Source organism: Hypoxylon fragiforme (genome assembly GCF_022984875.1).
Source record: "Hypoxylon fragiforme strain CBS 206.31 chromosome Unknown GGS25scaffold_10, whole genome shotgun sequence".
Taxonomy (NCBI): Eukaryota; Fungi; Ascomycota; class Sordariomycetes; order Xylariales; family Hypoxylaceae; genus Hypoxylon; species Hypoxylon fragiforme.
Window position 1 is genome coordinate 1386504 of NW_026054765.1, and position 26020 is coordinate 1412523.

General features: G+C 49.4%; 12 protein-coding genes across 12 annotated transcripts; 7 read left to right on the forward strand and 5 right to left on the reverse strand.

Annotated features, from left to right (window-relative positions):
• Window positions 1-442: 442 nt before the first annotated feature.
• On the forward strand, window positions 443-1908 carry GGS25DRAFT_526289 (Clavaminate synthase-like protein; the record flags this gene model as incomplete). Its single annotated transcript, XM_049264956.1, has 5 exons — window positions 443-497; window positions 565-666; window positions 749-917; window positions 1003-1126; window positions 1237-1908. 5 exons carry the CDS (start codon window positions 443-445, stop codon window positions 1906-1908), a joined length of 1122 nt encoding a protein of 373 aa, XP_049112317.1.
• A 916-nt stretch (window positions 1909-2824) lies between these two features.
• Window positions 2825-4397, forward strand: GGS25DRAFT_528276 (kinase-like protein; the record flags this gene model as incomplete). Its single annotated transcript, XM_049265172.1, has 6 exons — window positions 2825-3058; window positions 3130-3325; window positions 3417-3442; window positions 3535-3640; window positions 3754-3905; window positions 4002-4397. The coding sequence occupies 6 exons, from the start codon at window positions 2825-2827 to the stop codon at window positions 4395-4397; spliced, it is 1110 nt and encodes a 369-aa protein (XP_049112318.1).
• Window positions 4398-4764: 367 nt separating this feature from the next.
• Window positions 4765-5744, reverse strand: GGS25DRAFT_526291 (uncharacterized protein; the record flags this gene model as incomplete). The annotated part of the gene is made up of 3 exons (XM_049264957.1): window positions 4765-4914; window positions 4944-5388; window positions 5470-5744. The coding sequence occupies 3 exons, from the start codon at window positions 5742-5744 to the stop codon at window positions 4765-4767; spliced, it is 870 nt and encodes a 289-aa protein (XP_049112319.1).
• A 1286-nt stretch (window positions 5745-7030) lies between these two features.
• GGS25DRAFT_85676 (periplasmic binding protein-like II) lies at window positions 7031-8386 on the forward strand. Its single transcript, XM_049266078.1, has 2 exons — window positions 7031-7158; window positions 7219-8386. The coding sequence occupies exon 2, from the start codon at window positions 7229-7231 to the stop codon at window positions 8171-8173; it is 945 nt and encodes a 314-aa protein (XP_049112320.1). The 5' UTR covers window positions 7031-7158; window positions 7219-7228; the 3' UTR covers window positions 8174-8386.
• GGS25DRAFT_85650 (uncharacterized protein) lies at window positions 8312-9183 on the reverse strand. The gene is made up of 2 exons (XM_049266077.1): window positions 8597-9183; window positions 8312-8420 (listed from the first exon to the last, which is right to left on the reverse strand). The coding sequence occupies exon 1, from the start codon at window positions 9032-9034 to the stop codon at window positions 8600-8602; it is 435 nt and encodes a 144-aa protein (XP_049112321.1). The 5' UTR covers window positions 9035-9183; the 3' UTR covers window positions 8312-8420; window positions 8597-8599.
• Window positions 9184-10302: 1119 nt separating this feature from the next.
• GGS25DRAFT_85692 (D-xylulose 5-phosphate/D-fructose 6-phosphate phosphoketolase) lies at window positions 10303-13452 on the forward strand. Its single transcript, XM_049266079.1, has 2 exons — window positions 10303-12260; window positions 12314-13452. The coding sequence occupies exons 1-2, from the start codon at window positions 10704-10706 to the stop codon at window positions 13226-13228; spliced, it is 2472 nt and encodes an 823-aa protein (XP_049112322.1). The 5' UTR covers window positions 10303-10703; the 3' UTR covers window positions 13229-13452.
• Window positions 13453-15477: 2025 nt separating this feature from the next.
• On the forward strand, window positions 15478-16817 carry GGS25DRAFT_510653 (uncharacterized protein). The gene has a single exon (XM_049262662.1). It carries the CDS (start codon window positions 16135-16137, stop codon window positions 16438-16440), a length of 306 nt encoding a protein of 101 aa, XP_049112323.1. The 5' UTR covers window positions 15478-16134; the 3' UTR covers window positions 16441-16817.
• A 713-nt stretch (window positions 16818-17530) lies between these two features.
• GGS25DRAFT_528285 (glycoside hydrolase family 64 protein) lies at window positions 17531-19249 on the forward strand. The gene has a single exon (XM_049265173.1). The coding sequence runs from the start codon at window positions 17800-17802 to the stop codon at window positions 19108-19110; it is 1311 nt and encodes a 436-aa protein (XP_049112324.1). The 5' UTR covers window positions 17531-17799; the 3' UTR covers window positions 19111-19249.
• A 1098-nt stretch (window positions 19250-20347) lies between these two features.
• Window positions 20348-21010, reverse strand: GGS25DRAFT_526296 (uncharacterized protein; the record flags this gene model as incomplete). The annotated part of the gene is made up of 1 exon (XM_049264958.1): window positions 20348-21010. One exon carries the CDS (start codon window positions 21008-21010, stop codon window positions 20348-20350), a length of 663 nt encoding a protein of 220 aa, XP_049112325.1.
• Window positions 21011-21686: 676 nt separating this feature from the next.
• On the reverse strand, window positions 21687-22516 carry GGS25DRAFT_528287 (uncharacterized protein; the record flags this gene model as incomplete). The annotated part of the gene is made up of 2 exons (XM_049265174.1): window positions 21687-22343; window positions 22480-22516. The coding sequence occupies 2 exons, from the start codon at window positions 22514-22516 to the stop codon at window positions 21715-21717; spliced, it is 666 nt and encodes a 221-aa protein (XP_049112326.1). The 3' UTR covers window positions 21687-21714.
• Window positions 22517-22905: 389 nt separating this feature from the next.
• Window positions 22906-24491, reverse strand: GGS25DRAFT_510655 (ClpP/crotonase). The gene is made up of 2 exons (XM_049262663.1): window positions 23914-24491; window positions 22906-23845 (listed from the first exon to the last, which is right to left on the reverse strand). The coding sequence occupies exons 1-2, from the start codon at window positions 24306-24308 to the stop codon at window positions 23239-23241; spliced, it is 1002 nt and encodes a 333-aa protein (XP_049112327.1). The 5' UTR covers window positions 24309-24491; the 3' UTR covers window positions 22906-23238.
• A 778-nt stretch (window positions 24492-25269) lies between these two features.
• Window positions 25270-25875, forward strand: GGS25DRAFT_526299 (ankyrin; the record flags this gene model as incomplete). The annotated part of the gene is made up of 3 exons (XM_049264959.1): window positions 25270-25431; window positions 25513-25653; window positions 25729-25875. The coding sequence occupies 3 exons, from the start codon at window positions 25270-25272 to the stop codon at window positions 25873-25875; spliced, it is 450 nt and encodes a 149-aa protein (XP_049112328.1).
• Window positions 25876-26020: the final 145 nt, after the last annotated feature.

The window sequence follows — 26020 nt, forward strand, 5'->3', positions numbered from 1 at the left end:
CTACGACGCTGCCCGCGATCATGTCTCCGATGATGTGCGATGACGTGCTCTCCATGAGCTTGCGATGTGCGGAGGTCGCAAGGCAAACCTAAGCTCTATACCATCATGTCTACATATTTCCAGTTACTTACATGCCATGCCCCCCGCTCACATCATACTACCCCCAATTTGCGCAATTGCAATCAGTGATGTGCTATTGGCAGGTGACGTGGAAAATACTCTATCGGTAGCACATGAACCGATGCGCATAGCTTTCTATCTGCTTATTAAGCTAGATGGGCCATTGGCTATCTCGGAATGTGACACGAGGTATAAGATGGGGTGTCCGATGTTAGTGAGTATAAGATGCCGTTATAACTACTTACCTATCCATGACTCCCCAAGAGATACTAGTCAAATACCAAGAAATATAAAGAAGTCATACCTAAATCGAAAAGTCAAGATGCCGGGAGTAATTGTAGATCGATACGAGCACGTGCCGGTGACCAAGGAAGACCGTAAGCAAGCAAGCTTCACTGCCACGTGATCCGATTCATGACATCCATCGCTAACCAAGACTGACAGTTGACTGGGCCGATCTCATCACCCTTGACCTGAGCCTATACGAGCAGCCAGGCGGCAAGGAGGAGCTGGTGAAGCAGCTCGATCATGCTGTTCGGAAAGTTGGTAAGCTTACTTCACTCCAACGAAACCACCCTCCTTATTATGCCTGACTGCCTACCTACATATTCTAACATAACCACCACAGGCTTCTTCTACGTGAAGAACTTCAACATTTCCCAGGAGGAGGTTGACAAGCAATTCGCTCTCGGGCGCGAGTTCTACGCGCTGCCGCTAGAAGAGAAGCTGAAGTTCCACAACAAGGATGACTTGATCAGGGGCGAATACAACGGGTACCGGCCTGCAGGCCATCGGATGTAAGTGAACCACCACGAGCGCTCTGTGTTGTAGATATTTGCATACCTACCTCAGTTACCCTATATCTAACCCGGAGTCTTCTAGTCTTGGCAATGGCATCAAGGACAACGTACAGGTGTACAACATCCCCAAGTTCGACGGCTTTCACGTGCGCAAGCAACCCGCTGTTCTTGAGCATAACATTAAGGAGATTGAAGAATTCTCAAGAGTGTGTCAATCCCTTTATCACTTTCTATCACTTTCTATCCCCCTATCCCCCTTATCCACCAAAACACAACACAAGCCCCCATTTACTAACAAGCAGTCCCACAACATTAGAAATGCCACTCTGAAGTCGTCGTCAAGCTGCTCCGCCTCTTCGCCCTCCTCCTCGAGCTGCCCTCCGAAGACCAGCTCGTGCAAGACCACCAATACGACGTCAAAGGCGAAGACCACCTGCGATACATGCACTACGCGGCCCGCAGCGCCGCCGAGAACAAGCTCGTAGGCGACCTCTACGGGTCCGGACACACGGACCTGGGCACAGTAACGCTGTTATTCCGACAGCCGGTCGCCGCGCTGCAGATCCAGGACTCGGCGGGTCGGTGGCGGTGGGTGAAGCCGCAGGACGGGACGATCACGATCAACACGTGCGACGCCTTGACGGCGCTGACGGGCGGGCTGATCAAGTCGAGCGTACACCGCGTGCACGCGCCGCCGGCGGACCAGGCGCACGTTGACCGTTTGGGGGTGCTGTACTTTGCGCGGCCCAACAACCACGTTGTGCTGGATCCGATCCAGAACAGCCCACTGCTCAACCGCCTGGGCCTTACCACGAATGCGTTCACGGAGCTGGGCCAGCATCTTACGACGGAGGAGTGGGTCAAGGCGCGGCAGACGCAGCAGCAGCGCCCGCGGGTGTCGGCGAAGATATCGGATGATGGGAAGTACCATTACGAGAAGAAGGATCTGGAGATTCTGCCGGGGTTGGTTGCTGGGCACTACAACTAAGCCGGGGCGCTGAATAGATCCCCCCTCCAGCGCGATTTATACCTACTATAATGGATTTAAGATTGCGTTGAAAGTTGGCCTATATTCTAGCATCTTGTGTCAGCAAGAAATATGTACCTACCTAACCTAGTTATTTCTTTGAGATTGTACCTAGCAGCCAACTACGGGGGTGATGCAAGATGCAATAATTCTCGGCATAAAAGTGATTAATGAATGGCTTGTGACGTGGTGTATTTGTTGAAGGTATTGTTGTAGTTGTAGGAGAAGAAATAGGTTATTTATTCCGGACATCTCATTGTCATGGCTAGACTGAAGTGAAGTACTTAGGTACAAGCACCTTGAATACATTTTTCTGATTGGCTGGTGAGGGTTGCATTATGCCGAAAAGAGCATGTGCTGAACTTGGTTAGTTAGACCTGATTGGCCCACCATTTATTATGTGTGTACTACATGTAGGTACCTACATGTACTAGGTACTACTGTATGTTAGGTAGGGAGTTTATATGATTTTAAACCTCAATCTCCAGCAGTCGTGCCTGATTGCGAATCGAAGGACCTATTGTGGTGCAGTAAGGTAAATTTACTGACCGTAGTTCTAGATAGGCACTCAAGAGTATCGTTCGGTTTGAGATCTGAAACCGATTGTTCCATAATCCCATTGTCAAGCATAAAGACCGTGTTGGTGCATTTGATATATGACAAAAGAAGGACAAAAGAATACAAAGTCTTCTGTTACTATACTAATACAATTGATCAAGAACATTATATATGCGGTAGAGAATATATACTTCGCTATATATATGGTGCTGATTGGTGATTCGCTTGTCGTTTACGGCGGGTCATTCTACCTAAACGACAATATCGTAAGTAATACCATAATATCATTATAACTGCCAAGTGCTTCTAATACAAAAAGATGGCGGACCCGGACAACCGGGCTATGATGCATGCCCAAGAGCTCCGGCTTCTTTTTAATTGGGAGCCATACTACAGATTCGTTGGCCTTATAGCCTCAGGTGCTTTTGGCTCTGCGTGTCGTATACAGTATCTCGACCCTGTGACGTTGCGAATACACGACTTTTTGGTAAAAAGAGCCTTTGATGAGCATGGCCCATTAGACGCCCTTAACACTGAGCGGCATTACCTCGCAGTACGTATTTGCACAGCCTTATCTTTCCCCTTAGTTCTCAAATAAGCAGGAACTGACTTCATAATACACAGAGATTGCGTGGAGCTATGCATATTGTGCAGACCGTCCAGGATCCAGGTGCCGTTATAGACGCGAGTGAGTTTGCGGTTAATGTTCTGTATCTAGAGTGGTTAGAGCATGGCACCCTAAGAAACTTCATCTCCAAGCTCGATAGGCGACAGATAACGCGGCTGCCTAACCGTTTACTATGGAGATTTTTCTTATGCAGTAAGTCATCCCCTGAACCCATTCATCACGTATGTGATGAATACATATACCGACCTTCCACAGAACAATTTGAGCTAATACATGGGTGTAGTGATCCGAGCTTGCATTGCCATGGCTGTAAGTCACACCCTCGGCCCTGTTTTTGACTTATCCTCCACAGTTTCCTGCGGTGTGTCTGTGATTAAATACTGACCTATCTTCGAATACAGTGGCCGCCCCCAGAACAAGATATTGCGGATACATCGGTTGCCCTCGAAATGGCACAAGACACGGAGCCAACAAATATAGCACACGGCGACCTTCATGGTGACAATGGTACGCGGGAAATTATGAGCCCCCCCCCCCCTTTTTTTTTTTCTTCTTTTCTTTTCTGTTTCTTCTTCTTCCATACCTACGCAATAAGTGAAATTAAGCTAACCTGGAACAAGTTCTTCTGGGACCCGTCCTCGATGACGAAGAGCACAGAATCACACCGATTCTGAAGGTCATCGACTTTGGCATTACTGGAGAATGGGGGAAAGACGATCCTGGGTCTAGCATTGAGCCGGGCGTGGAAAACAATATCTGGAATATCGGAAAGGTAACGTAACTTTTCATTCTTTTTTTCTTTTCGTCGTCTCAATAAATACCCAGTCCAGTTTTCATCTAATTGAACCAACGGAACTAACACGCACAGCTCATGATGGCGTTGATCACCGTCGATGTGAGGATTATAGTGGGAGACAGAGGCGAGGCGGTATTCAACGCGTACCCCGGCGCGCCCGAGACGCGGACGGATGCCAACAGTCTGGTCCGGCACCCCAGGACCGGCGTCGACAACGACCTGGTCATCCTCATCTACCGCTGCATGGCCACCGACATCAAGGACCGTCCCAGCCTCCAGGAGCTGCAGGAAGCGCTGACCGCGGCCGTGGTCAACAAGACCGCGGCGTACTACGGGAAGCCGGAGGAGGAGGACGAGGCGATCATGTCGTTCTGGAAGGATCTCCTCCTCAATGCCGACTCGGACTCTGATGGGCTGAGCGATTCTGTTCCTAGTTCGCTTCTCAATGATTTCACTAATGTAGTCTAAGTAAAGTACTTAGTTAAGGCTACCTAGGTAGGTAGTAGGTAGTCTCTCAGTTATCTACAGATTCGGATGCATAGGTTCCTAAAATATACTTTTAATCAATAAGAGACTACATTACTTACATGCAATTAAAACTAACAGGAAGAGAGCTCCCTGCGGAACTTTTACCGCTATGCTAAAAGGTGAACTACTAATCGATCAACATTTCTCTCTATCTAGTCTATGCCAGTAAAGGCATCCAACAAGTAGTATCATCGCACTGTAGGTATCCATCACCACGCAACCTCACCCAGCCATCGTTCCAAATCCCCAACCAGCCGCTCCGCAACTCCAACATCGACAGCACAGTCCTGCCAGCTGCACGTGACGCTCATCTGCCCCTAGCCACCGACACCGAAAAGACCGCGGACAGCACCTCGGCGCCGAGCACGAGGTTAGCGCGGGGTATCGACCAAATTTCTTCTTCTTCTTCTTTTTCTTCTTCTCCTTGCTGCCGCGCCTCTCCATCCATCCGGGACGCCTATATTCGTCACAAGCCACGACACGTACCTCGGCTTCTTCGCCTCGCTTTTCTGCTGCGCCCGCCAGTCCCGCACGAGCTTCATGATGCCGATCGTGTCGTTCTTCACGCCCCAGGTCTAGCTTCGTCTTGATCTCTTGTCGCACTCGGGGCTGAGACCACGCCAGACTATGTACATGAGATCGGAAGGCAGGCAGGCTAAAGGGGGGGGGGGGACTGAAGGAGACGGGAGCTTGGATCGGATGGTGGCGACTACCTAGTTTCGCGTCAAACTCGGGGTCGACGAACGGATACGTAGTTGCACATTGATTCTTTTCGGTTTCAGCCACGGGTAGGCGGGGATTGTTTGAGGGGAAGAAGAGCCGGAGATCGAAGGGGGTTCGTTCTGCTCGCGAAGCCTTTGGCCTCCTTGATTGAAGACGCGAGGGAGACAAAGGCGAGGGCATGGAGGAGGCCTGTAAGCGTAGTGTGGTGCTCGCGACAGGCGCCCACTATCTTGGTGACGGCATCACTCTCTAGGTACCGCGAAGGTGCGATATTGGGTCACGTACCTACGGGGTAGTCTTGATGGCAGCCCAGGTGGCGTAGGTGGCGCTCTGGAATATTGATACTGGCTTCACTTCCTTCCAGAGAGATTTGAAGAAGAATCCTGCTGACATCGGCCAAGGCGACAGAAGTTCAGGGGGCGGGGGTAGTATACCAGAGTTATCGGGGAGGTCAAGAATCCAGGGATCTGATGCTTCCTGAAATTCACGCCCAAGAACAATTTTCTGGATGGCCGCTCTGTTTAGATTTCGAAGCAACTGTTTGTGAAATATCTGTGCGCTCATCCCATCATGGTGCGTGTGGTTCCAGACATACCTACAGTACCTCCAGGTACTCTGCTCCAACCTTGTGCAATACAATTACTCTCCAGTCGGGCTGGGTTTCCAGATGGCGAAATCTGGCATCGATTTGGGACTGTATTGAGGCTAAGTAGTGCGACTCAAGCTCATCGAAGTCCTCGTACGAGTTCTAGTCCACGTGATTGCGAAGATCAATGTGATCAAGGTGAACATATACAGGGCGCTTGGTGTATTCACCTATAACGCCGACTTGCATATGAGGTTGAGAGCGCACAACTTGAGTCTCGAGGGCTTCTCGATGAGTGAGACTTGATGGCAAGGAATAGCGGCATGCTAACAGGGTGCCTCGGTACTGGTCGAGCGTATGCATTGCCAGCTGGTAACCCTCACTGTCATCTGTCAGACTACTACTAGGTATGTATAGGGCTACATGACTTTCTATGTAGGATTGAAGGAGCTTACTGGCAGCCGAGCCTACGAATTATCTTAGCCGTCGTACCATCTTTAGTAACACGCCCCTTTCGAGGGCGGGGAAATATGGTGAGAACGGTACCTATCTAAGAGGTCTTTAACTGTAAAACGCGGGCTTTCTTTGGTATTGGTACCTAGTTTCACGATGCACCCACCTCAGTAATGTTACCAGGTTAGAGGCTTTAGATACGCGAAGGACTATAAATGATTTTATTACGTCTTCGTGCCTTAAGTTGTCGCATGCAATTCTTATAAATGTGGCGCCTGCATAGTGGATTCAAAGCTTCTAAAGTGGTTACCTAGTACCATTGATGAGAAGCTACACCATTCCGTAACGGGGTCAGATCAGGTACCTACCTAACCTAGGCACCTGGCACCCTCTTCTTGTCCACTTAGAATCATTGCTGATTCTATGTATGGTTACACTTTTGTAGGTACCCATGTAGAGTTACATTCTCTATCTCCTAGGTACCTCCATCAGGAGCGGGACGGGATTGCCCCTAACCCCTAACCCATGGCTGGCTAGATCGGGCTTCGTACGCGTACCCGAATGCATCGAAACTGAGAGATCGACCCACAAGGTTGAGATACATAAAGTGCCAGTTTCCATGTCTTGCAGTTTCCAACAGTGTAAGGATGATACGCTTGATATATCTTTCATGTCGGCAATTCCTTAAGTGAGTTTCTCTTTGTCACGAGATGGTCAGGAAAAGCCAGCTATAGGCTACTAGGTTGCCATCTTTAATTAGTTTGTGCTGCATGATATATAGACAGGATCGGATTGCAACATCTGGGGTGCAGAATCTGGGGTATAATGCCGGTAAAAGTCAACTGTATTCGGCCGGTGTGATGCTTACTGTAGTTTTGTCGCACCCCTTTCTATCTTTCATGGCTGTCGTAGTTATGAGCTTCGCGTCTGAACATAAAGGTAGGTGCCATGACTCCCGCTCGGAACCATGGCCGAACTGCTCTCTGCTGACCATACCAGACATACCACTATGCATCTACTACCAATGACTACGTTGCCTATATATCTAGCTATTCCTCTAGCCTCTTCGCTAAAGGTAGCAAGTAGACTTTCGGTGTTAGAATGGACCCCCGAGCTCATCGCCAAGGAAGACTTCTTCGAGGGAGATGTTCAAATCGTAGATGGTGGCATCCCCAGCCTCTTTAGCGACCCAACAGTAGACCTAGGGTCAAACTCCGAGACCCAGCTACTCCTACAATTCGGGTCACACAAGAATCTACGAATGGTCGGTACGGTTGCGGAAGTGTACTATCGAATCGTGGCAAACAAGAAGTCTGGGATTAGCGCGTTGGCAGACCTCAAGGGAAAGAAGATAGGGGCGATGAAGTCTACCTCATCTGAATACTTCATTCAGACGTATCTCGCTACGGTTGGACTGACACCGAAAGATTATACAATTTCCTTCGGACTTGATTGCCTCAAGGAACCATGTGGGGCCAACACATTCCCGGCCATGCTTAAAAGGGGTACCATCGACGCCATCGGGTCATGGGAACCGTCAGTACAGCTAGGTGCCGAAGCTCTCGGAGACGACGGAATCATTTTTGGAAGTAATCAGACAGTGTACCGAGAGATATACAACCTAGCTACAACCGCCGAGAAGCTCGAAGACCCGAAAAAGAGGGCAGATATCATTAATTTTTTGAAAGCCTTGAAGCAAGCTGAAAGCGTCTTTCAAAGCGACCCCGAAAAGATAATTTGTCGAGCTGCGGAGGCTGCGAAGACCAATGCCACACTGTTGAGCACGGTTTGGCCTGTTCATAGGTGGGATGTGCGTGTGCCACCCGATATGTTGGACGTGCTGGTTGACGAAGATAAGTTTGTGGCCGCGTACAGCAAACGGGAACCTCTTTCCCGGGAAACTCTCGCTGCCTTGATAGACTCAACTGTACTGAAGGAGGCCCTTGGCATTTGACTGCTGACCATCAATGTCGTTTTTAATCATTCACTCATGTACCAAAACTTGGAAGATGAGTCTTATTCGAGTGCTATATGTCTTTTCTGGACATTGTGACTCGACCTAGTAGCCATAGTTCTCAAATCATGTCGCATCTGAAGTTCGTTTGCTGCGTATTACAATCCAACCCTTTTTGAAGCTCTTAGGGGTGGATTCGGTAAACTGCATTGAACCTTACTATCCCAAGTTTGAAAATACCCACGAGCTGTGACTTCTCTATTAGACTTCCGTAAGCTGGGTATCTTTAAAATAAATTTCAAAGAATCCATTACCTGAGGGTTCCCAGTCTCTTATCTAAACCCAGAGGCAAAGAAATATTGCAGAAACCCAGTTTGAAGTCAAAGCACAGGTAACCGTTCTGACACTTAGGCTTATACGTACGATTCAAGTTGTAAATAGATTCCCATCCCTTTGCGCTCGAAGTTGGAACAAAGAAGAACAAAGAAGGACGAAAGTATAGGGTACGGCAAACCCGGTTTCTAAAGGGAATTGAACGCTACTTGGTTGAGCTTGGCTTCTCATCGCTTCTCGTACGCGACGTGTATCGGTGGTATGCGGTATAGTGACCGGAGAGAAATTAGTGTATGGCGGCGCCGGCCGAGGCTTAGCGTTCTGGACTGAAATAATTTCAGGGGTATTCGCGCGACGGCAAAACCCTATCATTCGCTCAAGACGTCTCCAATGTGATGAATGGCCGCAGTCTCCCGAACCTGGCCAGCAGTGTGCAGCGATGGCCAAGAATCCAAGAATTATGCAGAAACAAAGTTGACTTGTTTTTAACGTCAAGAGGCCTCTGAAAGCTCTGCGAGTTCGGAACATACATGCCTACCTTTTTTATAGCAAGGTGGTTCGTAGGGATAGGGAGTAAATATTTATCGCGATTGGCGATTGACGATTATTGGCGATACGAGTTACTCAACACTGTATATTCCACCACATTCTGACCCTATCTCATCTCATCCTACCTCTCTCCTTCTACTTTATCCCATCACACGCCGAAGTAGAATGACATGAAATGGTCGATGTTCATCGTACTCAACTCGGTATGGCTTACAGTAAAGTGAATCGGCCCGCGATGTTCTTGAATTTTCCTCTTGCCACGGCTTAGAGAGAGAAGATGGACGTTGATAAATGCCAATCTGAGCAAGGCAAATATGCGGTTTGGCTATTAACAGGATCAGACCATCAAAGTCGACCGATTGTTACCGAGGAGATAATATTTGGTGGCCACGTGAGTGGAATACGCCACATTGTAAACGAGAAATCTATAAGATTGAAGATGTTGATAGTATGCATATGTACATACATACATACATCACGATCTAGACCGACCTTAGCGGGGGTTGGATTTGAATACATTGGATGTTACGTCGAGTCGGAAACCCCGGAAAATGTTGGAGGAACATTGAAAGAAGTGTGTGTGGGAAAGGTTACGTGGAAAAGAATGGTATCGGCCGGTCGGGTCTGTAATCGATAACCAATTTGATTGCACAACTGTAGATTCATTTGGTAATTCTGCATAAACGAATGTGATACATGAGATATGCGAGATATCCAGCATTGTGAATGCCACTGAATGGAAGCCCTGGAGGAAATGCATGACGTACTCTATGTAAAACATACCTCCAGGGCCAACTAGCTAACCTAGTACATACCTACATACATGTACAATACCTTGACGGATAAGAATGTAAGAATCAGCCCACTCCAGTCGACCCATCCCACCCAATTTGGACCACTAAGATTACCGAGAACCCAGTGGAAACCAACTGAGATGCCGTATTCCGCCTCCAACTTTCGAACTTGAACGTTGGAGAACTTTCCCACATCTCCAGTTTCTTTTTGCCTGCCCTGTAAATGGTAGCACTATGCGATTTATTCCAGCCTATGCAGTATAACCGGCTCATTCATACCCATCCATCAGGCTATTACCACGCTATAGTGTCATAGTTGCACGTTATTCTGCAACGTTCCCAGACTCTTGGGTTCGCTTTGCTTCGCTTCGCACCGAATCCAATGACAAGTAACACATGCGCTCAATCTAAGCAGACTTGTTCACATGAAGGATTTTGGACTGCAATATCCAATGTACCCAGCTGAGTAACTGACATACAGACTTGACTTACTGACTTGTTGGATTATACAGTAGCTTGACCCAACATTGTTGCTACCTTACTACTACCTAGTAGCCTGTGACCAAGGTAGGTAATGTTATAAGTAAGTTCGTAGAGTTGACGTTGAATCATTCTCATATAAGTAGCCACCTTCATCATCAACATCTGTTTGCTTTGTCCTACTCATACATCATCCACATCATCACAAGCAACTTACACCTACACTTGTATTCACACATACCAATCATCTAGCTACTCTGAATATCCGAATTGGAATTCGAGTTTCTACTTACATATTATCCCCCTATACTCTCAGAAGAAATATTATCAACCCTAGCAAATCTAACAGCTGGTCTGCCCCCAAACGAGACAAGATGTCAGATACACGGGAAGCCGATATCAATGAGATTCGGCCATTTGGAGTGGCCCGCTCAACTATCAAAGGCGAACCACTATCCAAAGAGGAGATCGAGAAGTATAATGATTTCTTCAAGGCCAGTCTGTATCTAAGCCTGGGCATGATCTACCTCAAGGAGAACCCTCTCCTACGAGAACCCTTGAAAGCGGAACACATCAAAGCCCGTCAACTGGGTCATTTCGGATCTGCCCCCGGCCAAATATTTACCTATATGCATATGAACAGATTGATCAAGAAGTATGATCTCGATGTTCTCTTTGTTTCTGGTCCCGGCCATGGCGCCCCAGCGGTTATATCGCAGGCTTATCTAGAGGGCACTTACTCGGAGGTTTATCCTGAGAAAACCGAAGACCCCACGGGCATGCAAGTCTTCTTCAAGCAATTCAGCTTCCCCGGTGGCGTGGGATCACATGCAACCCCCGAAACCCCCGGCAGTATCCACGAAGGTGGCGAACTTGGTTATTCCATCTCGCATGCCTTCGGTACCGTGTTCGATAACCCAGATCTGATTGCTCTAACCATGGTTGGTGACGGTGAAGCTGAAACCGGCCCATTGGCTACGGCCTGGCATAGCACCAAATTCCTGAACCCCATCTGTGACGGTGCGGTGCTACCCGTCCTGCATCTAAACGGTTACAAAATCAACAACCCTACCGTCCTAGCTCGTATCTCACACAAGGAGCTAGAGCAGCTATTTTATGGCTATGGCTGGCAGCCGTACTTTGTAGAAGGTGAGGATCTGGACACGATGCACCAGGCCATGGCCGCCACCCTTGAACAATGTGTTCAGGACATCCGCAAATATCAGAAAGAGGCTCGTGACTCTGGCAAACCATTCCGTCCACGGTGGCCCATGATCGTCTTGCGAACGCCGAAGGGTTGGACTGCACCACGCAAAGTTAATGGCCACTATCTTTCAGGTTTCTGGCGTTCTCACCAAGTACCTATTACGGGTACCAGAACGAATCCCGCCGACCTTAAGGTACTGGAAGAGTGGATGCGTGGATACGAACCTGAACGCCTCTTCGGCGAAGAAGGGAGAATCTCGGCCGAACTCAAGGCTTTATGCCCCACAGGTAACAGGCGCATGAGTGCGAATCCTGTGGCTAACGGTGGGTTGCTATCGAAACCACTTAAGATGCCCAACTTTAGAGATTACGCCATCCAAGTGGACAAAGCTGGTGCAACAGTGGAGGGAAGCATGGCAAACTTCGCCAAATTCCTACGTGATATCATCAAGAACAACCAGCACAACTTCCGTTTGATGGGTCCTGATGAGACTGAGTCTAACAAACTGGCAGCCGTGTATGAAGCTGGCAAGAAGGTTTGGATGGGTGAGTATTTTGAGGAAGACGAGGACGGTGGCAATCTGTCTCCTTTCGGAAGAGTCATGGAGATTCTATCAGAGCATACTTGTGAGGGTTGGCTAGAAGGCTACCTTCTTAGCGGTAGACACGGTATGCTGAACAGCTACGAGCCTTTCATCCATGTTATCGACTCTATGGTCAACCAGGTACGTATCAAATCGTCACTGCACTCGGTTAAACTTGCTAACCTACATTATAGCACTGTAAATGGATTGAGAAGTGTCTGGAGGTTGAGTGGCGTGTCAAGGTCCCATCCTTGAACATTCTCTTAACTGCCGTCGTTTGGAGACAAGACCACAACGGCTTTACACACCAAGATCCTGGCTTCCTGGACGTCGTTTGCAACAAGAGTCCGGAAGTCGTTCGTATTTACCTGCCACCTGATGGAAACTGTCTTCTTTCAGTCATGGACCACTGCTTCCAGTCACAGAACTACGTCAACGTGGTTGTAGCAGACAAGCAACCCCACATTCAATATCTCACCATGGAGGAAGCCATCCAGCACTGTACCAAGGGTATCGGTATTTGGCCTCAGTTCTCTACAGATATAGGCGAAGAACCCGATCTCATCATGGCCAGCTGCGGAGATGTTTCTACTAGCGAGTCATTGGCCGCCATTGATCTGTTACTTCAGCACTTCCCCGACATGAAGATCCGCTGCGTCAACGTCGTCGACCTATTCAAGCTCATCCACCACACGGACCATCCTCATGGTCTCACGGACAAAGAATGGATCGCTCTATTCACGGAGAACAAACCCATCATATTCAACTTCCACTCGTACCCCTGGCTCGTCCACCGCCTTACCTACAAGCGCCCCGGTAATGCCAACATCCACGTTCGGGGTTACAAGGAGAAGGGTAATATCGATACCCCGCTTGAGCTCGCCATCCGCAACCAAACCGATCGGTTCAGTCTAGCTATGGACGCCATCGACCGCATGCCACAACTTGGCAACCGTGGCGCTGCTGCACGTGACGCGCTCAAGAGCCAACAGGTAGCTGCTGCAAGCTTCTCGTTTGAACATGGTGTCGATCCCGAGTTCTTAAGCAACTGGTCGTGGCCCCAGGAGGGCATCAAGGAAAGGCTGCAGAAGTTGAAGCTTACTAGCTGAACAGCTTAGGCAGTGTGATGATTCGGATAGATAAATGGGCGTGGGTTGGATGATTTAAAAAAGAAAATCAAAAGGCGGTGGTTATGGCTTGCATGAACGAGGAGTTGGAATTTCCATGGTTACGCATTTCTGGGTTATGGTTTATGTCTTTCATGTTACGATAGTTGATACGATATGAGATGAATATCAGAACTGGAGATTATGTTAGGTTGAAGTGGACCTGAGAACTTGATTGTCTTGGGTATGCCTGTGTGATGCTTCCAACCTTCTAGGGGCTGTAGCACATTGATAGCATCGTCCCTGACCGCATTCTCAAGGCATGGGTGGCGGTCTTTCCGGCACGTAAGGGAGGGAATAGATCTTCAACCCCAGGTACTCTAATTTTGATCTCGGCCAAGTCAGTGGGTAACGCACGTGGCAGCGACCATGCCTGAGTATTCTACTTTTGATGCTTCTTTTATTAATCTTGCGTCACAAGAAATGGGCATATCTCCTCCACAACCTCACATCACTGCCCATGCGTACATATGTGTATGAAATACTAGACAAACAAGGCCCCTGCTTACCGAAAAGCAGTGCGCACTACCAAGGGGCTACCTGGGGGTTACATGGGGGGTTAGATAGAACAAAAGACAGCTTGCACGTCGTACATGGAGCTTCATAGTCTCCGGGACATGTTAAAGATCCCCGCGCAACAACGATGTTGCTCTATCGACGTCTTGCAGATTGCGCCTCGTGGCATGCAGTTTACTTATTAGCTAGGTAGGTAGTGAGTGAGGGAAAGAAAGAGAGTGCAGATCATCGCCTTGTGTAGGCAGGCATCATTGAACGACGCTGGCACCACGTGAGGCAGGAACAAACTACCATCGTTGCTGATTCCTGAACGCCAAGCTATACATATAGATGCGTTACGTGGGTATCTATGTACATACACTAGGTTAGGTAGGTAGGTAGGTAGTTGACATAGCAGCACATTAATCCTACAGGTAAGTAAGCTTAAGGCCTGCCTAGGTACTTATCTGCCTAGCCTGCTAAAGTGCACCCGACCTCAAGCGTAGGGAGAGCATATGTACCTACTTGGCACGTCAGTCACGTTACTAGATAGGAACATTTTAGTTGATGGTTGGAAGGATTCTTGGTGGTGTGGTGCTATGTACCTACCTACGCAGTTCTCGCCAATAATCCTTCCCCCCCACGAGGCAGCTGCTGCAATTGGTCTAGTCGCGCCGTAGCGCTCATCGCGGGGCGGGCAGGTGGTCGTTGGATTTGGTTTAAGACAAGTACCAATAGGTTTTTTGTTTTGGGGGGGAGGGGGGAGTTTCTTCAATTGTGATGGCGGCTATGTTTGCGTAGGAGTTGGGTGGATTGACTTTCTGGTGAGGTGAAGTGGATTATATGTGCCCTTCGGGGATATTATAACGCTATCGTGGGTAGCTGCGGTACCTAGTAGGAAATGGGAATGGTTCTGGTGGGCTGGAATAGGTGCTGAATTGAAAGGAGGGGCTATCATCAATGATGGTGCTTTGTTGTATGCAAGCAATTGGGTTAGGGCTGGCTGGATTAAAGTCGAGTATCGTGGGGTGTGTTTGATGGTGTTTTTGATTTATGACATTCACCCTAAAAGACTACTAATTGGATACATTTTGGGCCTATAAATGAACCTTTTCGGCCGACGCTCATCTCGTTGAAACAGATTCGTTTCGAAATGGCAGTTGGGATGGCCTGGAAGATCTGCGATTGGCGCTGTCAGAATTGCCAATCACGAATGGCTCTCTGCACGTTCCCACTTCTCGCCGCACCCCGGATCTACATCTGATTTATGGAACAACATACCTACCTTACCTACCTTAGGTATGTACCTACCCAGGTCGGTATCTATCATAGACTGACTGCACTGACTGCATGTACATACATCCGTCTGTGCGGGCCAAGACATGGATTCAGAAGATTCTAAGAGGTGATTGTTTGAGTGGCCTTATATTAAAAGTATGTCTCACCAAGGTCAGACGATGCAGAATGGCAGAAATCGGAGAGTTGGGTGTGCCCGACTTTGGCACGTTGATAGGCTCGATCAGGTAGGTCGAGAGCTGGGAGATCTGCAGGAACAGGGTCACATCGGGGGGGTGCCAACGGAAGAATAATCGTCAGGGGTAGCAAGTGACAATGCTCGTTTTTCTCCTTAACTTTGGACGAACCATCATTTGTTCACCAAGTTGCTCTTTTATTATATTCTCATTATTCTCCTTCCTAACTCCTAACAATGGCTGGATGATCATCACTACTAGGTAGGCATACACATCACGTGTTGTGGCTTCGGGTACCTTACTCCTTACGGCCTTTCCCTTTTCTTTCTTTTCTTTTCTTTTCTGTTATTTTCACATGAATATTTCCGAGAGAAAACTCAAACTCGCCATCTTATGCGCCAAAAAGCCAAAAAAAGCAGAAGTGAGCTGTTTATTGGGGAGCGCTCCAACAGGTGCTTACCCGTGTCTTGTTTTGCGCTGGCAGATACGCCTCGCCGTCGTCACCACTTACTTCTCCTCAATTTGCCAACGTCTGAAAATGTTTCACGCAATCTGAAGCCCGACATCTTATATTTATGTAGGTAGGTATGTATCAACAGCAAACCTTTGCTTCTGCATCCCAGCGAAGCACCCTGCACAGGTGCTGGAGATGACGTAGCATCGGAAGCAGCACCTACTGTGATTACTCGGTGTCTAAATATAGTAAGACGGGAAGAGGTGGTGCTGTGCTGTCCCTCTCCTCTCCTCTGTTAAATCCTAAGAGCTCAGATAATATATCAGATACCTACCTACCTAGGCAGACATCCCGCCATCGCTGTTGGCACGGAACTCTATAAGCCGAGCAATGATCGGCAATGCAAGTAGTTCTAGCGAGCCTTTGGGATGCCAGGGCTTGTCGGCAATTTGCAGCTTTGGCTGCTTCTGATACTGCGGCGGGGGCGCGGGAACGGCGGTAGCCTACTATACAATTACTTGGAAGACAGGCAGGTGGTGCGACCCGGGCTTACCGGTAATCGGGAGCCATGGAGCTCCCCTCTTTGTGCCGGCCCGTCCTGGTCACCAACGCCGAGGTCTTCAACAGCAGTTGGAGTTGGAGATCGTTTGTACTACGTAGCAGGTCACTTCCACGGACTACCTGTGCCTTACGTGCAGCTTAGCTCCCTACCTGCCTACGCTAGTTGCCAATGAGGAGCTGCCCTAAGAAATACTCCGGCGATTACGTGCATCCTCCAACGTGGACATAGTCCCGCCCCGCCCTTTCCAAGTTGAGTAGTCGATATCTCCATGTATGCATCGGGAGTTCTACCAGGTACCGAAGTGGCTTCAGGTCACTCGCCTTCGATCCATGATACGTATCACCGATTTGAACTTCCGGAGGTGGAATGAGCGGCTTGTTGAGATGCCTTAAGACTTGCATGGTTACATGCTAGGCATCAACACGTTCCGGGCATAGAGAAGCACGGTGTTTACATGAAGTTAAGTTATCGTAGTATATGTACCTATTCTTTAGACCTTTAGACTGCTCGAGATGATATGACAAGATATTATCGTTTACTAGTATAAAGACTTTTGAAAACAGCTGTTGACCTCTCTTTCGAGAACCGGTAATAGAAGGATATCAATATAGATTGCAAAAATACGCCTATAGCATTTAACGGTAAAACCAAGTGCTATACCGGGTACTTGCACCCAAAGTTCAGTATGAGGGGTGTTGGGGAGGCGTGCTTCATGCAAGATGTGTACCTGTGGCGTCAAAGCCATGTATGAGCTCTGATTGGCCAGCTAACGACCTTTGGAAATTGAGTATGATAATTAAGGGAAGGTAAAGGTGTTAGAGATGTAAGAGAGAGGCGCTTCTACGGACGTTTTGCGGGCCAAAGCAGTATAGATCCCGGCTCCATGGTATCTCCTTTCTCCAACTTGGGACCGTCCTCCAGATCGAACCCCCTGTTTCTGTCAGATCCTTCGGAAATAAAGCCCTTGTCTAGTGTGGAAGGGATGAATAAACCTTACCACGTCTTTACACAGGGCATCCTTCGCCTTGCTTGCAGCAACGCCCAACTTGAGGTTAGAGACCTAGGTAGGTAGGTATCCAGATATTGTGTGCTTACCTGGTAGCTTCAGGGACATGGAGAGAATATCTTGGCTACAACGGGAAGGTCATGGTCGATCCCATGCACAGCATTCGACTTATGGGAGCTCTGAAGGCTGTATGCTACTAGGTAACAAGAGGCTCGTAACGTTTCGTGTAAGTTGAAGCATCACGGTCTATTAGGACATCGTTACGTATATATAACTCCAGACGAGGCCCAGTTCCTCGTATTGCAACAATTTTCTCTGTAGGTCGGATTCCCTTGGGGTACAAGCACGGATCTTTCGGTTACTGTCTGGAACTGTTTCTTTTCTTTTCTCGCTTGAAGCTATAGGCCACAAGCATCCATTCCTTAGTTGTGTACATGCACACCACTCCTTGCTATATCCTGTTCACTCCTTACCAAACATAAACTCCGTGCTCTACAAGACCTTTAGAGTACAATAACTCCCATCATGCGTGCTTTCTTTAACTTGGCTGTAGCTGCTGCTACGGCATTGGTCTCCCAGACTCTGGCCCTGCCCATCGTCGTGTCTCCAGGGACAGCGGGAGACTTGATCATCACAAAAGAAAATACCATCAATGGCACTGCCTCACCAAACACCGACAGCCCGGATTCTGTCGCCAACCCACTCAAAGTCTCTTTAGTTAACAATTTTGGAGGAGGACAACTAAACGCATATGTAACCGGCCAGGACCCCTCTGGGTCCCTGGTCATGCTGGGGACCGACGGCAAATGGTACCGTCCCGACCCCCAGGGCAGCTCCGTCCCGGTAGAAATCAACGCGAGCATCGCCATCCCCATGAAGGGCAAAGGCGAGGCCACCGAGTTCAACCTACCCGATTACATCAGCTCCGGACGGATATGGGTCGCCGAAGGCAAACTAAAGTTCTTCACCGTCGTGGCCGGTGACGGGTCCGCCCAGCTCGTCGAGCCCTCCGCCGCCAACCCCAAGGACCCCTCGGCGGCCGTCAACTGGGGCTTCGTCGAGCTGACCAACACCGAGAAGGGCGGCATCTACGCCAACATCTCCTTCGTCGACTTCGTCGGCCTCGTCATGGGGATGTCCCTAACCATCGGCGACGGGACCAAGCAAACCGTCAAAGGCCTCGGCCAAGGCGCCATAGACGCCATCTGCAAGGAGCTGAAGACGCAGGCGGGGACGGACAGCCAGCCGTGGGACGAGCTGTGCGTGACGGACGCAGGCGGCAAGTCGCTGCGCGTCGTCTCGCCGAACCTGTACCTCTCCACCAACGCCGCCGCCATGGAGACGTACTACGACGCCTACATCGAGCAGGTGTGGGCCAAGTACGCCTCGACGGACCTGACCATCAACACGCAGGCGGACGCGGGCAAAGTCGCGTGCCGCGTCAGCGGCGACACGCTCACGTGCGCCGGGGACAACCGCGGGTACCGCAGGCCGACCGTCGCCGACATCTGGGGGTGCAACTCGGGCGCCTTCGAGATCCGCGAGTCCGACAACGCGGTGCACCGCGCCGTGGTGCCGCGCCTGTGCGCGGCGTTCTACCGCACGACGCTGCTCGCGGAGGGGGGCGCCCTCCAGCCGTCGCTGCAGGCGGACAGCTACTACAAGGCGGACCCGACGAGCCACTACTCGCGCATCGTGCACGCGCACGAGCTTGATGGGAAGGGGTACACGTTCTCGTACGATGACGTGAACCCTGATGGCGAGAACGAGGCGGGGGTCGTCTCGGGGATGAGCCCGCAGACGCTGGAGATCACGGTTGGTGGGTTCTCTTCTTAACGTAACCTGCCTAGGTAGGTACCTGCTATCTAACCTGGTAGGTTCTAGTCAGGCAATGAAGCCTTCGATTTAAGGGACAAAGTTGCTTCATGGCGCAGACGAGTCGTGAATGATCTTCATGTTGTATATAACCTTTCCACAACCCCTTTTCACGTGTATATAAGTTTAGCTATCTAGCTGGCAACCTTGGCATTCCTTGGAGAATTTTGGGTAGCATGTGTGTGTATATATCCAACCATGTACATATTTTGATTCGAGAATGTCAATTGAATCAGTACCAACTATTCACATTACTAGGTACCTTATTTGGTGTTGACCTCACGGATGTGGTGGTGATGCTTGAATCCCCGGATACAGCTACATGGCTCTAGAAGGTGGGTGTAACCTTCCAGATACAATTGAATTGGCACCTTAGGCTAGGTAAACATGAGCTGAGTGAGATGAGCGTGACGTTACAGTCTTCGGCCCAAGTACTTTACTACTTTCATTCAATGTTCTACGAAGCTTCCAGGTTGTTATGTGAACTGCTGCTTTTCGAAATGTCCCAAGAAACTTCTGGAGAAACGCCATCGGTCAACCCAGTCCTAACTCCTGACCGTACAAGCAACAAACAAAACAAAACAAGCCAGGGGTGTAGGTACAGGGATGTCTGACGATGATTTAGCATTTGGGATGTGATCTAAGTTTGCGGATCGAAATCGCCACTAACGGGACCGACAGGACGGACGATACGATGTTTTTTTTCCTTGGTAATAGAGTTCGTGCTTGCCACGGCCCACGAGACTGTGGTCTGGATAAACGTCCCGGTTTCCTGGGATGTAGTGGTGCTCGTCAGCAAACAGGTATCGTGTTCGAATGATAGCAAAGTAGGTAAATGGCCGATCGATGTGGATATACTTTCTGATAAATGCAGGTGATCAAGATTCGACTATTGGAGTCCTGTTTCCCCCCTGGTTGTTGTACGTCATAATATGTTCGTCGTTACCAAGGAGTTGGCCACCTACGTCGATACCAATGTTATGTGATACTTCCTCGATACCTAAACTTTGAGAAAGTCGGGGGGGGGGGGGGGGGGCGGGGGGGGGTGAACTTGCACGGTTCTCGTTCTACCACGTAGTCTCCCTCGCCAGCCTCTGCAATGCCTTCAGTCCTTACCTGGAACAGCCTTTCCTTGTCTCCCCCAACCGACACTGCAGTACCCGCACTACTATTACAACCAGCCAGATCATCAGGCAAATCATAGGTACCCCTCCGTCTCCGTCCACAAAACCTCCCACGTCTCCCTATCAAGCCCGAACAGCTGATGGCCCCAGACACTCAGGGGCTTGACCACCCGCTTGAACGGCCGCAGCGCGCACACCTGCTTGATGTACGCCATCGCTAGGAGCGCGCCCTTCTCATGGCTCATCCCGTAGTCCGGGAACACCAACCCCAGCACCTCCCTTTCCCTTTCCCTTTCCCTGCCACTGCCACTGCCGCTCACCCGCCCTAGCAGCGCGGGTCCGTGGCCCGCGAGCGCTCGATCCGGTTCATCAGCCCGCCGAGCCGGCACTCGCGGCGCTGGGGGGGTGGGGGGGCGGGTGTCTGGTTCGTCGACAGCACGAGGTTTATCGCGTCGCGGCGCTGCTGCTGCTGCCACTGCGGCTTGCTGGACGCGGATCACGCCGGAGGAAGGCAGCCGGAGGTGCCCGTATAGGATGACGATGTCCCGCGAGAGGATGAGCTCCCGGACGATCCACATCCGGGACCAGTACGGGTTATTGAATATCTCGCCCATGAGCGCATGGGGACGAGAGCTCGACGCTGTGGTCCCGGCCGGCCCGCACGGAGAACTGTTGTCCGTTGAGGTAGATGGGCTCGGACGGGGGGTCTGGGCCCCAGCGGTAGGATAGGCAGACATGCTGTGGCGGACGATTGCGGATGTAGGATTGCACTGTGAGTTGGGATCGCCCGTCTTTTAGTTCAGGGTCTAAGTCGATGAGGCGAATGTGAGTTTTGGGTAGTGGCTCGTGGTGGAAGTTGAATGTCATTCATTGTGTGAGTGAGTAGTAGGCGGCTACCCTCTTGTGGCTTTTTAGATGCAGTAATATCTTGTGTGCTCCGTGAATTCTTGCTCGAACTTTTCGCTTCTTGGACAGAACCCAATACCGCTTTCTAGGTGTCGTACATAGTTGAAAGTGAGTATAGGTACGCGGGCTGCACATCTATTCGGTGCGCACCTATCTAAATATAGAAGCAATCAAAGTAGCATTGTGATCTCACAGGTTGCTATGCATGGAGGTCGAACAGTTGACGAAAAGCGATTTAATGTACTTTCTGGAGCTGGAAGAGATATTACCGCTCTACTCTCGTTACAATAGTGTGCAAGTTCATAAAAACTTGGGACGAGGGTTGAGATCCTTCATCCGCGGAATTCCCCCTTTTCCCCTCCTTTCTTCTAACTCTCCACTATTTCTGCAGGTCTCCTACTACTCTAGTATAGATATATGTGATAGCAACCACGTAAATATATTCAAGAGAAATACACGTCACTATATGCTGAGATATATTAACTGCGCGTGACCGCAATAATTATACTACCCATTACCCTAGCTTCAACAGCTGTCAGCGGTACCTCTCATCGTCTTCCACCGCCGCGTCCAGATCCACATCCTCAATCTCCTCCACTCCATCTTCTCTCTTCGCCCTTTCAATCCCGCTAATATCAGCATCCGCATCAGCATCCGCATCTGAATATTCACTCGCACTGTGCTCGTCCTCCTCTTGCTTTCTAGCCTCTTCATCTTCCTCCGTCTTCTGCTTCTTATTCGCCTCCTTACCCCCCCTCTTAACCTCCTTCCCCTTTGCACTCCTCGTCGTAAGCCCTTCCCCCTTACCTCCTGTCACCATATCCCCTACCTCATCGTCATCTTCATCCTCCTCACTAACCTCACTCTCCTCCTCCTCCTCCTCCACCGCATCACTCCCTCTCTTCTTACCATTACCACCACCACCACCCTCCTGACGACCTTGTTGTTGTTGTCCGCCCTCCTCGTCACCCCTCTCTTCCACAGTAAGCTCCGACGACTTCTTCACGACGTCGTTGCCGGAGCGCTCGATGCGGACGGCCGGGTTACCCGGCTCGCCTTTCCGCTTGATGGTGTTGCCGCGGTGCGTTTTTATCTCGACGGAGCCTTGCTCTTGCGTCTCGGCTACGGTGCCGGCGGGGGCTCCGGCGCCCCAGTTCCACGAGACTGCGGGGTAGATGCTAGGTCAGTACGGTGGCTTCCTGTTTCTCTTGGAGAGAGATTGAAGGGGGTGGGGTGTTGGTTGGTAGAGGCGGGGAGTAGGGAGTATCTCCGAAAGGTGTACGCATGGTCACATAGGTACCTTTGTCTCCTTTTTGTGGTTTCTCGACTTCGGCCATTTTCTTTTTTTGTTGTTCTCAATGTCCATGAAATGGAGAATGAGTGGAAAGTGGTGGTAAGCTTTATATGAGTATCGTGAGAGGTCCAAAGTATTAAGAGTTGACTATTCCAACCAGTATAAGCGAGCCTAGGTTCATTTCAAACGAGGAGATGCATTTGTTTAATATGACATACCTTCTTTGTCATTACAAGTGACTTCCTTTTTGCAACTTCTATGATTCATCATTGCCGAGTTCAATGTATAGGTAAACGTAATGCAAGAACTAGATTTAGTCATGCTTTGCCTACCGAGGGATCTTTACTTTAGAGTGGGCTGTAAGGCTGAGAGACAGTAAAGACGGAGCTCCATGGCATCCCTCCACGGAATAATTTTCTATATTCAATCATATGATGAAATATAGGTGTGCTTCGTATAATAGAATGGGTCGAGCAGATTCGAATTCGAAAAGCTCATTTACCCCTGTAACCTAGGTACTACTACTGTCTATGTTTCCTGTGTCGACAGTCTGTGACGACGTGTCTCGCCTAGCGCTTTGGAGGGATGCAAATGCATGACGTAGATTGCTGTAAAGGATAGATACTATATTCAAGGTCTCCCTTTTTAATGTTCAGAAAATTGCATGTCTCAACGTGTCATAGAACAGTAGCATCCACGTAGGAGTCTAATCACACGTGAATATCACTACAAGGCAGACAATAATCTCTACTAAACATCATTAGCTTATCGGCCCGTAAATATCGGTGTCCTCTTCTCTTGGAATGCCTTTAGAGCCTCATCCCGATCTTCCGTCTTCACAACGCGTTCGTACATCGCATTTTCCACCTCTTCTCTCGCCCAACTGACCGCCTGGAGCGCGGACCGGACAGCAATCGGGCCGCCTTGGCAGATCTCACTCGCCATCCTGACCGCCTCGGATAGCACCGCAGTCCGGGCTCGAGCGGGTAACCCGTCTTTTGCGGCCTGTCCGTCTACCTCGTCTACACCATCACGCTCGTCCTCAGGTAGCACTTCGACTAATCGGTCGGCGATTCCCAGGAAATACGCCTCGGGAGCGGAAACCCGACGGCCAGTGAGGATAATGTCTCGAGCGCGCGCAAGCCCAATAAGTGCTGGTAGTCGATAGGTACCGCCGGCACCGGGTATAATGCCTAGCCGCGTCTCGGGAAGACCTATCGTCGCAATCGAGGCGAGAACGCGGAAGTGCGTGCAAAGAGCAAGTTCGAGGCCGCCACCAAGAGCGATGGAAGAGATGGCCGAAATGGTAGGTACGGGAAGAGTAGAGAGGGAGGAAAACGTGCCGCGGAGGTTTGCTAGGAACTGAGATGTTCTGTAATCAATCAATTCCGCGAAATCAGCTGTGAAACGTAAAATCTAGGTGGATCACTGTGTTCTGACTCTTCTTGGGTGAAGCCCCGCCTCTCTTTTAAATCTGCGCCCGCGCAAAAGCTCGTATCGATCGCACTGGCCAGAACTAAGGCTCTCGTAGGGCCCTTTTGATCGATACCTGCCGCGCCCCCAAAAGTTTTGGGTGGTGGTATCTCTTGACCCTCTGCAGTGTATTGCGCCTGGACATCAGCTACTTCGGCCCGTAGAGCGGCGAGGAGGGCTTTCGATATGGCATTTCGTGTAGACGGTCGGTTTAGTTCGAGGATGCGAATATGACCTGAGTTCGGAGCAGGGACATTTGTGACTCGAATGAGGGGACCGGCATCGCTTGAATATAAACGGAGTAGGCGAAGGGTTGGAAAAGCCAATCGAGTATATGATCCAGGATATAGTCGAGGAGGCATTGTAATGCTTTTGTTTAATCGTGGTTAGCTATGTTGAAACATCAATTGCATTCGATATATTGACAATTAGTATAATCCAATCACCTATAGGTAATAACCTAGGTTATAGGTGTACATATACAATTGCATACAAGTCAAAATATCGATTAAAGATAGAAAGGTTGAAAGATGCATTGATGGTTGATTGCCTTTGACGTCAGAAGGAGTTCAAGCTACAACCAACCAACCCTGGCTTGGCAGCTGGGGAGCAGCTGGCCCGCCGGCTAGAAGAGGTATTCCACGGCATTATCGGGCCACATCCCGAGATCACTGACAAGAACGCGGGGGACTTTTTATTTTTTTTAAAGATCGTGCATGTACTCAGACTACGATATACGTAGTTCTGAAGCAATTCCCAACCATATAAAGTAGGATGAGCAAGGGATAAGTAAAGGTTGATCAGTACTTAGGGTTGGTTAATAGGTAGCGGTTACTTGCGGCTGCGAGGTATCACTGAATATTACCTAGCTAGTAATTATTCAGGTAGGTTCAAGCAACTTCGGAGATACGGACATCAAATGTAGGGGCTTTAAGTTTTCAGCCCTGTGTGTCTAGAATTTTGACAGGGGCTGTTGCAAACTAAGGTGAGACGACAATGTAAATTTAAGTCGAGGAAGCGTCGTAACGTGAACGATTGCCGAATGGTTATATTGACTATGAGGAGATCTAGCCAATCAGCACGAGCGGAAATTGGGTTACGTGATCTAGCTCTCATAGCACCTCCTCTCTTTCTTACAAAGGTCTTGAATATTTCTCATCGCGCTTTCTCAAACACTACTTAGGGTATACTAGGGTATACTAGGGTATACTAGGGTATATAATACAATCCATTTTTATTTCAAGTTGAATTGACCAGATCATTGAAGAATTGAAGCCGTCAATCACCTTATCTCCACCCTCTTACATCCCTTCCTTCCCAACAATGAGCAGCAACGAGGCACCAGCTTCCCACATCCCTCCAGAGGCCATCGAGTTCGCTAGCCGCCTGTATAATGCCGCGAGGGCTGGACAAATGGATGTCTTTGAACAAGCACTCCCTGCTGGTTTGCCAGCTAATCTAACTAACGAAAAGGGGGACACTCTTGTACGTAGGAGCCAATTTCATTTATTCCCCTATACTATATCTTATATCTTCTACAACTAATAACAAAACACCATCCTATAGCTCATGCTTGCGGCTTATCATGGACATGCTGATCTGGTGAAACTGCTCATCCAGCATGGCGCGGACCCAAATCGTGTAAACGATAGAGGCCAGAGCCCCTTAGCTGGTGCCATCTTCAAGAAGGAGGATGCTGTCATTGAGGTATCATTCCCATATCCGTTGTTTCCACCTCTGAGGACTATTTGATGAACTCTAATGACACTCAAACCTCCATAGGTATTGTTAGAAGGCGGTGCTGATCCAGACCATGGCTCCCCTTCCGCACTCGATTGCCTCTCTATGTTTAAGCAAGAGGAGAAATGGGGTGAAAAGTTTAACACCGCTCCAGGTAAAGGAAAGGCTGGGAAACCCGCATCTGGATAACTCATGATATATTCCTATAGTATCGTATTGTTGGCGCGTGTCTTCTCCCCTAAGGCACATGGCAAGACCTCGGGGGCCTTCAGCACTTCTCAAAGGTCTTTTCTACCACGAGTTGTAAATGTACCTACCTACCTACCTACCTACC